Source organism: Bombyx mandarina, chromosome 25, assembly GCF_030267445.1.
Source record: "Bombyx mandarina strain Sakado chromosome 25, ASM3026744v2".
Taxonomy (NCBI): Eukaryota; Metazoa; Arthropoda; class Insecta; order Lepidoptera; family Bombycidae; genus Bombyx; species Bombyx mandarina.
The window spans coordinates 5,632,227-5,643,748 of NC_143231.1; the positions used below are offsets into that span (position 1 = coordinate 5,632,227).

Consider the following 11,522-nt stretch of genomic DNA (forward strand, 5'->3'; position numbering starts at 1 on the left):
TAAATACTCTTTTTTAGAGAAGAAATCGATTTTGATTGCAATCGAGACCTCAGTTCAAAGGGAATCAAACTCTTTTAGTCTTTGCTTGGTATTTAATACTATGCTCTAATCATGTCCGCATGTCCGTCATGTTCAACGCGTTCGTAGTTCCTGCATAACAGTACACTTGGAATGGAAATGGAACTGTCTGAACATGTTAATTTTGACAACTCGGATTGAATGATATAGTTCCACATGAGGACATAGTTCCAGGAACTATTTCGGTCCGGAACTACGCATGTCTAGTATTTATTATGTACTGATCTGGGTATTAAAAAATTGCATAAATTATGTAGCACAACCAGCCTATTTCATTATTTTCGATCAGTCCCCTTTCGTAACGTTTGTATAATCTTGTGTTCGGATTATTCTGAATTCAGTGCACTAAAAGCTCAACGTTAAGTATTGATATAATTTTATATTTTAACATAGATTAAACGCATATAATAAAATTAGTCTGTGTAGACTTTAGATCACTAACGTCATTTCCACCAAGGTATAAATTTCGTATAAACTAAATTCTATTATTATTCTGAAATATAATAACAACTAATAATTATGTACGGTAGTGTTCCTTTAATTGTTAGGTTACTAGCTTCGTCAGTATCAGTTGCCAACCGAGCTGGGAAAATCGTTCGCGATGTAATGAGCAAAGGGGAACTTGGTATAGTGGAAAAGGTAAGATGTTAATAGTATTTTATTCGTATTCCAAAATTGAAACCGACAATTGAAGCCCAGCACACAAATCTTACTAGGTGCCCATGCTTATGGTTCTGGGAGAGCTAATATGTATGAACGGTGGTGACTACTTACCGTCAAGTAGTTCTCTAACGTCCCTAATAAAAGAAGGGAAACATTTTTTGCAATACTGAATTATGATATGTTTAGTTCTCTAACATTCCTAATAAAAGGAGGGATTTTTTGCAATACTTAATTATGATATGTTTTAGGGTAAAGATGACTATCAAACAGAAGCAGATAGGTCTGCTCAACGCTGTATTGTTGCATCACTTGCAGCTCAATATCCTAACTTAAAAATAATAGGTGAAGAAGATAGTCTGGAGGATGAGGTAATTCATTTGAATAATATTGTTATGAGTAATATAGCTACTGAATAATATTTGTAATACAATAATGACTGAATGTGGCCTTGTATTACCTTTGATCACTTATAGAAAAAATATCCTTTCTCTTAATGAAGGTAATATTTGTTTGTATTTAATTTGACATTGAATATACAATTAAATTGTAATAAAACTATTGTAGTCTATTAATGTAATTAAAATTTGAAAATTCAATCAATTTCAGGGTGAAGTTGTGAGTGATTGGTTAGTGAATGAAATAGATAAGGAAATATTAAAATTACAATGTCCTCCAAATCTTCAAGAAGTCAAGGAAGAGGATATTGTAGTGTGGGTGGATCCACTTGATGGAACTTCAGAATATACTCAAGGTATACAATTTAAAATGTGTTATGGTTGTACATTTGTAAAAGAAAATAGAAAAGAAAGTCCCCTTCTCTTTGATTTCATGATATAGAAAGTGTTTTATTACATTATGTAAACAATTCTAGGTGCCCTAATGTTGAAGAGAGATCCATGGGAAAGATGGAAAATGTACTTAACACATCCATTTATTAGTATGAAGTGGTATTTAAGCTTACTACAAAACAATTATGGTAATAAATTAAGAGATTAATCGAAACTGGATTATGTAATCATGTATATAATATAGAAATTTCAGAACAGAAGGTCATTTTACTTTTTATATTAAATTCTATGCTATGCAAAAAGTAAAGTACTTATTGTAAATAGCGTAATGATTGCTGTTATACTGTTATTAACAAGGTTTGAATAGTTAAAATTACAAACATTTTCTTTGTGTTTTCCTATCAAAATTATGCATGCCATATTTAATTTTAATAGTTTTGTCCTAAACAATCTTTGTAGTAATTGTTGTTGTTTTTTACCAGTGGAATTATTGAAACATTAATGTTGTAATTATTATTTGTTGCAGGATTCTTAGAACATGTGACTGTACTAATTGGTATAGCTGTGAATGAGACACCAGTTGCTGGTGTCATCCATCAACCATACTATAAAAATATAGTTGAAGGTGACAAGAAAATTGGTAGGACAATTTGGGGACTGCATGGTGTGGGTGTAGGTGGATTTACCCCGGCTCCTCCTCCTGAATCCATCGTAATTACAACTACTAGAAGCCATTCGAATCCTGTTGTGGAGGAGGCACTAAAAGTTATGAATGCTTCAAAGGTGCTTAGGGTTGGTGGAGCTGGTTACAAGGTATCTATACTACTGTGAGATTCCTTTGAACTAATAAGACACTCAAAACTATGTTAAAATAAGAAAAGTTAGTATATATATAGTTAAAAACACAGCCACTTGAACTATGTTATGGTTCAAAGGTCAATCAAATACTTCAAAGCAATTCAGAATTCTGATGTCTGTGGTTTACACTAACAGCCATCAAGCTGTTGTAGGGTAACACTGATATAGCCTCTCACAACTATCAGCATAGGTAGGAAAAAAACGAAATAAAAATAATCATAAAAACACAATGGGTGAGAATACAAACAAACCATGTCATAAATAATAGTAATAAAAGATGTAAACTGACTATTCCTACAATAAAATATGTACTATTGTATGTTTGTTTAAAAAAAACAAAAAACAAATGGGTAATTAATGGAACATTTACTAATTTTTATCTCAATGTTACTAAATTTTAGCCTTTTAATTCTTATGAAACTGAGGTTTTAAATGTACTCTAATACTTCATGACAAACCAAAGTTTACTTTCAATTGGTTCATGCGTGTAATATTGTTTCCAATCTTTGTCAAATGATTCTTTGCCAAATGATACTTTAAATTGATGAAACTCGAAAATTGCATTTCCAACATAAAAATAGACATTTTTCGTTTTTTGGAGATTCGTCTTTGTAATATTTGTATTGTTCTAGGTCCTGCAGTTATTAGAAGGAAATGCATCAATATATGTTTTTGCTAGTCCCGGCTGTAAGAAATGGGATACTTGCGCACCTGAAGCGATTCTTTCCGCAGCAGGAGGGAAATTGACTGATATACTTGGTAACTTTTACAAATATGGAGCAAATGTTACTAAACCAAATAAAACTGGTGTGTTAGCTGCAGTTAATAACGAACTACACAGTTACGCTTTAGAAAGAATACCTGAAAAACTACAAGAAACTTTAGCAAATAAGTAGGTTTGTACATAATTGTATGACAATTAATGAAAATCATAAATGTTTATTATAAAATTGTATTTAACAAACAAATGAAAAGATAACATTGTGAATAAATTATGGTTCAAAACTATTACATGGCACTTAGTTTTTTTTTTTTAATACTAAATGTTACAGTTTGCTCTTTTGCTTACTTAACATGGTCCTCAGCTCACGACGCAGTATTTTCCCTGAAGCATTTTTTGGTATTTCGTTGATAAATATTACACCTCCTCTTAAATGTTTGGCTGGTGATAGCTGTTATTAAAAATATATATCATATCATTTTCACTTTACGAGCTTAATAAATCGGTACACTTTAATTAAAATAAGGTACTGAGATTGTTTAAAAGATAAATAACTTTTGAATATATATTTTTATCTACCTATCTTAGTAACCTTGAGGGGTTATACTAGGTTCGCCGTATGTGTAGGCGAGCTCACTGGGTTCTGCCTAGCGAATTTGCTAACACTAGTACTAGTAAGGGCATTGCTTCTCTGAATCTACCACCAAATCGGAATCTTAAGAAGATATGGGCGAGAAATTCAGTGGGCTGTGTCTGTGGATTATTTTTCACGTTGAACCTTTCATCGCATTCGACGGGTTCAACGAGGGCAGTGACCAGTGTTTCAAAGGCCCAAAAGCACCGATAGTGATTACGGGAGGATCCGAAATGAAGCCCACTGAGTTTCTCGCCGGATCTTTTCAATGCACTGCTCTTACTAGGGCTAGTGTTAGCAACGTCATTAGGTTAGAGCCCCCTGAATTCACCTACTCGCCCGGTGAATCTAGTATGACCCCCCGAGGTCACTAGAATAGGTAGGGAAAAAAAATGACGTGTTTTGGACGACGCAAGATAGGGTAAGTAGTTACTTGCGGCCACGATAAGAGGATGAATTAAATAAAGCCGTTCTGTTCATATAGGGGCACTGACAAATGCTGCATCGAGATGCGAGAGTTTATAGAAAAAATACAAAAATTAAATGAAAAAAGCTAAGTATTTAAGTTTCGTCATGCTTTATGGATTTTGTAGATGGTCAGTCAAAATTTTCTCCTGGCGCGTATTGGCTAGGCTAGGAGGTGATAGAAGTTAAGGTTCGAGTAGTCAGCAGACAATTTCAATAGTTATTCATGCTGTCAACAATATCGATAAATTGTTAGTTCGGTAATATACCTTTGAAGCAACATATTCTATTAGCTCCTTCTCGGTCACGTTTGAGTTAGGCTGTGGCACAACGAAGGCAATGGGCAGTTCTCCCGCGAGCTCGTCCGGTAGACCCACTACACCGGCGTCGGCGACTCCGCTATGTTGTAGCAATAAGGCCTCCAATTCAGCCGGAGCTACCTATAACATTCAGTTTTTGAGTGTTTTATTTTTTCAATCATTATTTTTAATGATTGAACCATCTTTTGATTTCAACATCAAAACATTACCTGGTGGTAGGACCTCTTGTGAGTCCGCGCGGGTAGGTACCACCACCCCGCCTATTTCTGCCGTGAAGCAGCAATGCGTTTCGGTTTGAAGGGTGGGGCAGCCGTCGTAACTATACTTGAGACCTTAGAACTTATATTTCAAGGTGGGTTTCGCATTTATGTTCACCCATCTAAGCAATAAAAAAATAAATATTACCTGGAATCCCTTATATTTGATAAGTTCTTTTAACCTATCGACAATATAAAAAAATCCATCTTTGTCATAGTATCCAATGTCGCCAGTCCTGACGTAGCCTTCGGCATCGAACAGGGCGTCGCTCGCAGCTTTGTCGCCCATGTATCCCTTCATGCGTAACGGCGTCTTGATCCATAATTCGCCTTCTTGCTCCACACCTAATTTCTCTCCACTCTCTATGTCTAGAACCTGGTATGTATAAAATGTAAAATTATCTATTTATCGGTGTTATATGTATTTATGTATATTGATAACTGTAAAGCCTGAATTTTCTAGAAAAGCGGCATATTGTGATAGATTGGACTTAGACATTAATCATTTTAACGGTAAATGCAAATGGAAAGTTCGAGACTGAAGGTTGTGTTTTACAGATTGCAGAACATTTTGTAATAAAACCGAATGATCAATATTTACAATACCGTAGCGCCTGTCGGATGTCTTTGCAGCACATTGAGAATTCACTGAACACAAAATAATTGAAACTATATACATGTTTTTTGTTTAACCCAGCAGTTGAATAATGTTTTCCGTTTATTTTAAAACATAGGATAGATAGTGTTACTTTACTCTATATTCAACAAAGCGGTCCCTATTCCACAACACTTTTTAGACAGCATCAAAAATATTTACAAAAAATTATACAATTACAATATATTTTAGGTGAATAACGTTCCAAATTACCGATATTAATGCTATTTGTCTATTTGTTTATTCGTTAGTTTGAGTTTATGCAGAAAATACCAATTTAATGAAACTCTTTCTGGTCAGAGCTTATGGTTCGATGCTTAACCGATACAAAACCCTGCATAAGGTTTTTTGTCGTTACAATTTTGGAGCCCTCCATAATTGTTACATTGAATCAAACCGGAAATATGCCAATGAAAACAGATTTTAATAATCAAGGACAACCGGTATAACTCAGCTTTACTTTTTGGTTATATTCCATTTTATTTATTTTATTCCAAATTTAGAATGGGTGGAATCGCGGTAGGTACCTATTTGTGAGCCAGGACATGTCAAGGCGGTTTTCCGTTTTAAAGGTAGGATACCATTACTAGCCAATGCTGTCTTTGGTAGTCTATTAATGAAACGGGCAGAGAGTTTAAGCAATTTATTCTTTATTAATTTTTTACGAGGTATCATAGCTTAGTAGCTGTTAACATTTCAGAATTATTATCTTGTAGTTTTGAAAGAAATCCTAGTTGGACTATATATATTTTTTAATTCTTATACCTTAATTTTCATGCCAGGGGCAGGTGTACCACATGATCCTACTTTTTCACCACTGGTTAAATCAACACAACAAGCCATTGTTGCCTCGGTTAAGCCATAACCCTGTTTAATGAAGTCAATACCCGTCCTGTAATCATGTTAGAACTAAAAAAAACTGTAAGAATAGTTATCGGCACGAGTCGTGAGCTCTGACCTAGACATGCGCAGAAGTGCATTTTTGGGTCTGGTCGGTCTGGTCACAAGTACATTTATGTATTATTTGAAACTTTTTAGTAAAAGTCGGTTTTTTGTTTTTTTTTTCTTGGACATTGATCAATATTCGTAATAAAAGATAACATAAAGGAATTGTTTATATGTCCCATAGTTCTTGTCTAAAGCAGCTATAACATTGTCCTATAAGTTTATCAATTAGACATAGGTTTAGGTATATTATTCAAATGGTTTCCTTGGCACCAGATAAATCAATAAGCATCGTCTATAGCTTAACAATATTGTATATCTTCCATACCCGTCAGCACATTGGAAAAGCAAATTAGCGGTAGAAACTTGACAACATATCTGTTCTACAAAAAAAAACCCAGGATGAATTGATGACTTTTTGAAAGTCGTTAAAAATAGGATTATTTCTGACCATAATACGAGCTAAATCCCGAGAAAAACGATTATAAAATTATTAATACATTTTTAAATCCTAAATGAAACGCAGTTAATTTAATTATAAAAAAGGTAATGCAAAAGTGAACCATTTAATTTTACCCTAAGTGTACCCTAAGGTAGTAACTTGCGCAGACGCCTCGCCCTATTTTATCAAGAGCTCACGACTCGTGCCGATTACTGTACGTAATTAAAACTCCATTCAAGATTTAATTTCGCATTTTTTATTGTCATTAAGCTATTTCGGATGTTCGTAGTCAAAGATTAAGGTCACGTGATCAATATAAACTCTTGAGATTAAACTGCAAAAGGAGTTTTAATTATGTCTACGGCTAGCCAAAACCGGTAGAAAATGCAAGTACATGTTCATAAATATTATAAATAAACTCAACACACTCTTTAAGCATAATATACTTAAATATATATAACATATATAAATATATATAACACTTAAAATAGATGCATTGTTAAATTATAATTGAGTTCTTTAGAACCTGGTAATTTTATACATTATACAGTTTCACATTATGTTATTAGTAAACACAAATCCAATAAATTGAGGTTGCGAATAAAATACCTTTTGGTGACAGCTTTTTGTATTTCACTTGAAAGTGGAGCTGCTCCACACCACACTTCATGCAAAGAAGACAAATCATATTTAAGTACCAGTGGATGTTTTGCTAGGAAAACTGCCAATGGAGGTACAATTGTGGTCATGTTTATCTGAAATAAATAAACAAATAAAGTTAAGCTCTTTAACACAATCAACAAATTATAGATAATTTAATTTTTAGGAATAGAAAAGAAAATGGAATATATAGTCAATTATAAAGATTTAGATACACAGATCATCATTTAATTGTATCTTTTAATACGTAAGTAATATGTAGTTATATAATTCCACCGTCATAGAGGCACAAGTGTGAGAAGAAACAGTTGAGACATGTCATCTAAGTCTTAATTGTATTGTCTGTCTCATGCCTAAAACCTGAATCTCGCAGCAGAAATGGCCAGGAAGTAGTACCTACACACGTGGGTTTATTACACCCTACGAAGACCAAATGCCGCTTGGCCGCACTGAGCTTGATACAGCCATTGATAATTTGACAGGCAGATTAGTATACAGTAGTGGTAAGTATACCCACAACACTATTTGTAATGAGTAAAAATAATGTGCATATAAGTTATTAATTGTTGGTCATATTATATCACAAAGAAAAATAATTTTAATAGTATTTGCTGTAATGCATAGTAGAATAATCTTCAAAATGAATATGAACACAGTTTGTTAAATATAGGTTGATATGTCGGATAAAATAAATGTAGATTTTTTATTAGAAATTTCATCAAATGGAATGTTGAAAATAAACACATTTAAACAACTTTCAGTAAGACTTTTCGAGAAAGACCTAACCCTAGAAATATCACTGAATTGTTCTTAGTATCAAGCTATTTTAAATCAACTAAGACGATGGTATGATTTTAGACATTATTTTACAACAATGTCCAGTGTTTACAATATTCTGATAGTCCCTCTTACTATTATATAGAATAAATTAATGTTTTATGACCTAATTCAACTAAAGCCATGTAGCTTTTTTAACCTTATAATTTTGAATTGTTTCCAAAAACTGTTCACCCTCAAACCGAATTAGAAAGACAATTTTGATTTTCATTGCCATTAGAGCAAATGTAGTTATGAAACCATATGCATGGAACCAAGGTATCAGTGCTAAACCAGTCACTATTGGAACTTTCTTCTTCTCTTGCACAGAATCAAAATAATACCTGATAAGAAGAAAATAATAATTATTAAGAAGTTATTTGCATTTTGAATTAGAATTAAAAAAAAAAAAAATATTACTTATTGTTTTTGGACTTACTTATAATGAGCACATAATGTCAGAAAGTTGACATGTGTGAGCATAACACCCTTAGGCAAGCCGGTTGTGCCTGATGAGCACATGACTGCAACAGTATCCTCGACTCCATTTACATCAACTAATGAGAAATCTTCCACATTATTATGTTCCTTCTTCATTAAGTCATTGTACATAAGGCCTGGGATTACATCAAAGTCTCCAAATGTAATGATGTGTTTCACATATGATAGATCTTTACAACTATCATACACATTCTGAGCTGTGATTGGCGAAGTAAATACAAACTTAGGCTTTGTTATGTTAAGAATATGAATAATTTCACCTGAAAGTTTTAGGATATTTTTTAACTTGAAATTATGTCCGAAGAATTGCCACATAACTTAATAAATAAGTAGACTGACAAGAATTGAAGCCAGATTCTTTGATCTAGTGGTCACTGTACCCATCGACATCCACAAAGAAACACTCAAAAATATTATCTGTATATGTAAGAAGATAAGTTAGAAATTCATGAACAAATTAACTGACCTGGTGAATATGTTATATTAAGTGTAGAGAGAACACCTCCGCAGTATATAACGGCTAGGGAAGTTACAATAAATTCAAATCGGTTTTCACTGCTTAGGGAGACTACATCACCTTTCTTTAATCCCAATTCTTGGAGAGTCAGTGCTAGATTAACACTATTTTGTAAAAAAAAATTGTAACTTTTAGATTCTCCAGTTTCTGCACTCACCTAGAGAAAATTATAAACATAAAAAGAACTTATTTCACACTTATTTATATCTAGATGATAAATAATAAGATTACCAGCGCTGCACGGTCTCCACCTTTTTTTAGTTGATCAAACAAATATTGACCAAATGATAAATGAGCTGGAATGGGCCTTTCTTCTGGACCTGATACGATGTTGTTATGCACGGTTGTCATTGTTAATAGTTCTAATTCTAACTTAAATAAAACCTACACTCTTCGATTTACAAAAACAAATTAGTAAGTAGTCTCTAATATATTAAGTGTATAATCTATGGTAAGTAGGACTTTGGCAGTTTTGCAAGTTTAATTTAAGATAACGTGATAAATATTCATTCGATTTTAATTTTATCAGTTATTAGGCATGTTTTACGATGATTCGGTCGAAAAAAACATTGTTATCTATTGGGTTTTAAGAACTATAAATTTGTTTATTTTTAAAACGTCCGACTTAGGTTAGCCATTGCTTGTGTGTATTTTTCACAGACCTATATAGTAGGGACACGACATATTGTTCTATACGTACAATTGCTTATATAAATAGCACCCATTTTGAAGGCACACACATAAACATATATCTATCTCGTTCTTACTCAGCACTTTAACTCGCAGGAAAACAATATAACAGTATTTCAGTGCGTACATAAAATGAAACATGAATATACGTAAATGTCTCCGTTTCCGTCTAATGAGGCCGAAAATCCGCCATGTTTAGCGCGCCAAATGTCATTGTCACGTCAGTTCGGCCGTCTGTTTTGGGTTGTACATTATTTATTGACTTTGATATCGATTTAATATGATTGCTTATATAAAATTTCTTATTTTATCATGCTTAAAACATACAAAAATAATAATTAAAACATATTTTATAGGATCTCAAGAAGGTCGATGCCCCAAAACTATTATCTATATATATTTAAATTCATTATGGAGCCCTCATCCGAAACATTGATTATACACTTAATAATATATTTGAATCCGAATCTCATCAGGTTTGAGCCCCGTGAGCTCACCTACAAACGTTAGGGTTACGCTGAAATAGCCTCTCAAGGCTCTCAGCTTAGGTAGAAAAAAAAAAAAAAAACCGAAATATCGGACACCATTTTTCGGTCGGAATCTATTCATTATGACACTAATCATAAATACCCCTTTAAAATATGTCATCAAAACATATTTAGACATTCTGTTTAGATATTTCGGGAAAAAGGCTACTGACAAAATCTCTTCGGAACTATTTAAATAAAATAGTTTTATTCTGCAGTGAGTAAAACACTATTGTAAATTCGTTAAATATTTATTAATTAAGTGATTTTAGAGAGGAAGTCACAAGGAATGACGTTTGTAATTTCATTAACGAATAAATGTTCTGTAGGTGTTTTTTTTTATCAGGCGGTCCCTTGATAAGTTTAAAATTTGAATCACTCTCAAGTGAGAGTGATTCAAATGGTGCGGTGCACCTTCCTTGAGGTGCGCTGCGGTAGTCTGTTACGGACTTTAGAGTCAGCAAAACAATTAAAATAGATTGTAATAGTCTAAGAAAAACACGTACTCAAAATACGATAACATTCAGCATGCTAGAAATGGGCTGATGGCACTGTACTATGCCATATCTTTATGTTTTGCGGCAAACGACAACTTTATAAAATCAGTGTAGCAAATTTTAAAAATCGTCATATCGTTTACTTGGAAAATTTGAAGCACGAACTCGTCTTAGATTTTACATAATATCTAAATCACATCATCTTTGCACATAATAATATACTTAATACCTATTAAAGTATAAATTCTACAAATACATTCATACTCAACAATATTTAAAATAAAATAAGCCAAGAACGTTTATCGATAAAATCTACTAACATTAAAATCTTCTGGGCAGCACTAAAACCGCCATGTTTTGTGGCCAGATGACGTCACAGTGGCACGAATTTTTCGTTGACGTTTCATTTCCATAGGTTTCCTACTTCAGTGATATAAATCACCTTTTTTTTAGCATTGAAGGATTACTTGTGGCCCAGAGGCCTTTTT

The 11,522-nt window shown here is 33.1% G+C and overlaps 2 protein-coding genes across 3 annotated transcripts; one reads left to right on the plus strand and one right to left on the minus strand.

Moving 5' to 3' along the window:
- Window positions 1-132: 132 nt before the first annotated feature.
- Window positions 133-3,405, plus strand: LOC114241034 (3'(2'),5'-bisphosphate nucleotidase 1). Of its 2 annotated transcripts, XM_089738611.1 has the most exons (6): window positions 134-717; window positions 990-1,109; window positions 1,348-1,492; window positions 1,613-1,717; window positions 2,056-2,342; window positions 3,020-3,405. In XM_089738611.1, the coding sequence occupies exons 1-6, from the start codon at window positions 598-600 to the stop codon at window positions 3,281-3,283; spliced, it is 1,041 nt and encodes a 346-aa protein (XP_089594737.1). In that variant the 5' UTR covers window positions 134-597; the 3' UTR covers window positions 3,284-3,405. The 2 variants fall into 2 exon arrangements, with proteins under 2 accessions (XP_089594738.1, XP_089594737.1); XM_089738612.1 differs by lacking the exon at window positions 1,613-1,717 and having other exon boundaries at window positions 133-717.
- Window positions 3,324-9,983, minus strand: LOC114245754 (luciferin 4-monooxygenase-like). Its single transcript, XM_028178027.2, has 9 exons — window positions 9,552-9,983; window positions 9,270-9,477; window positions 8,742-9,063; window positions 8,463-8,646; window positions 7,436-7,581; window positions 6,205-6,331; window positions 4,933-5,160; window positions 4,477-4,647; window positions 3,324-3,559 (listed from the first exon to the last, which is right to left on the minus strand). The coding sequence occupies exons 1-9, from the start codon at window positions 9,669-9,671 to the stop codon at window positions 3,434-3,436; spliced, it is 1,632 nt and encodes a 543-aa protein (XP_028033828.2). The 5' UTR covers window positions 9,672-9,983; the 3' UTR covers window positions 3,324-3,433.
- Between the last annotated feature and the right edge of the window lie 1,539 nt (window positions 9,984-11,522).

Bases quoted from the DNA above. Each gene is read 5' to 3' on its own strand.
- LOC114241034 (XM_089738611.1), top strand. From the start codon at position 598: ATGTACGGTAGTGTTCCTTTAATTGTTAGGTTACTAGCTTCGTCAGTA. The intron at 718-989 runs GTAAGATGTTAA...GATATGTTTTAG, and splicing joins AACTTGGTATAGTGGAAAAG to GGTAAAGATGACTATCAAAC. The intron at 1,718-2,055 runs GTAATAAATTAA...TATTTGTTGCAG, and splicing joins CTTACTACAAAACAATTATG to GATTCTTAGAACATGTGACT.
- LOC114245754 (XM_028178027.2), bottom strand. From the start codon at position 9,671: ATGACAACCGTGCATAACAACATCGTATCAGGTCCAGAAGAAAGGCCC. The intron at 6,332-7,435 runs GTATTTTATTCG...ACATGATTACAG, and splicing joins CAAAAAGCTGTCACCAAAAG to GACGGGTATTGACTTCATTA. The intron at 5,161-6,204 runs GTATAAGAATTA...TATACATACCAG, and splicing joins CCCCTGGCATGAAAATTAAG to GTTCTAGACATAGAGAGTGG.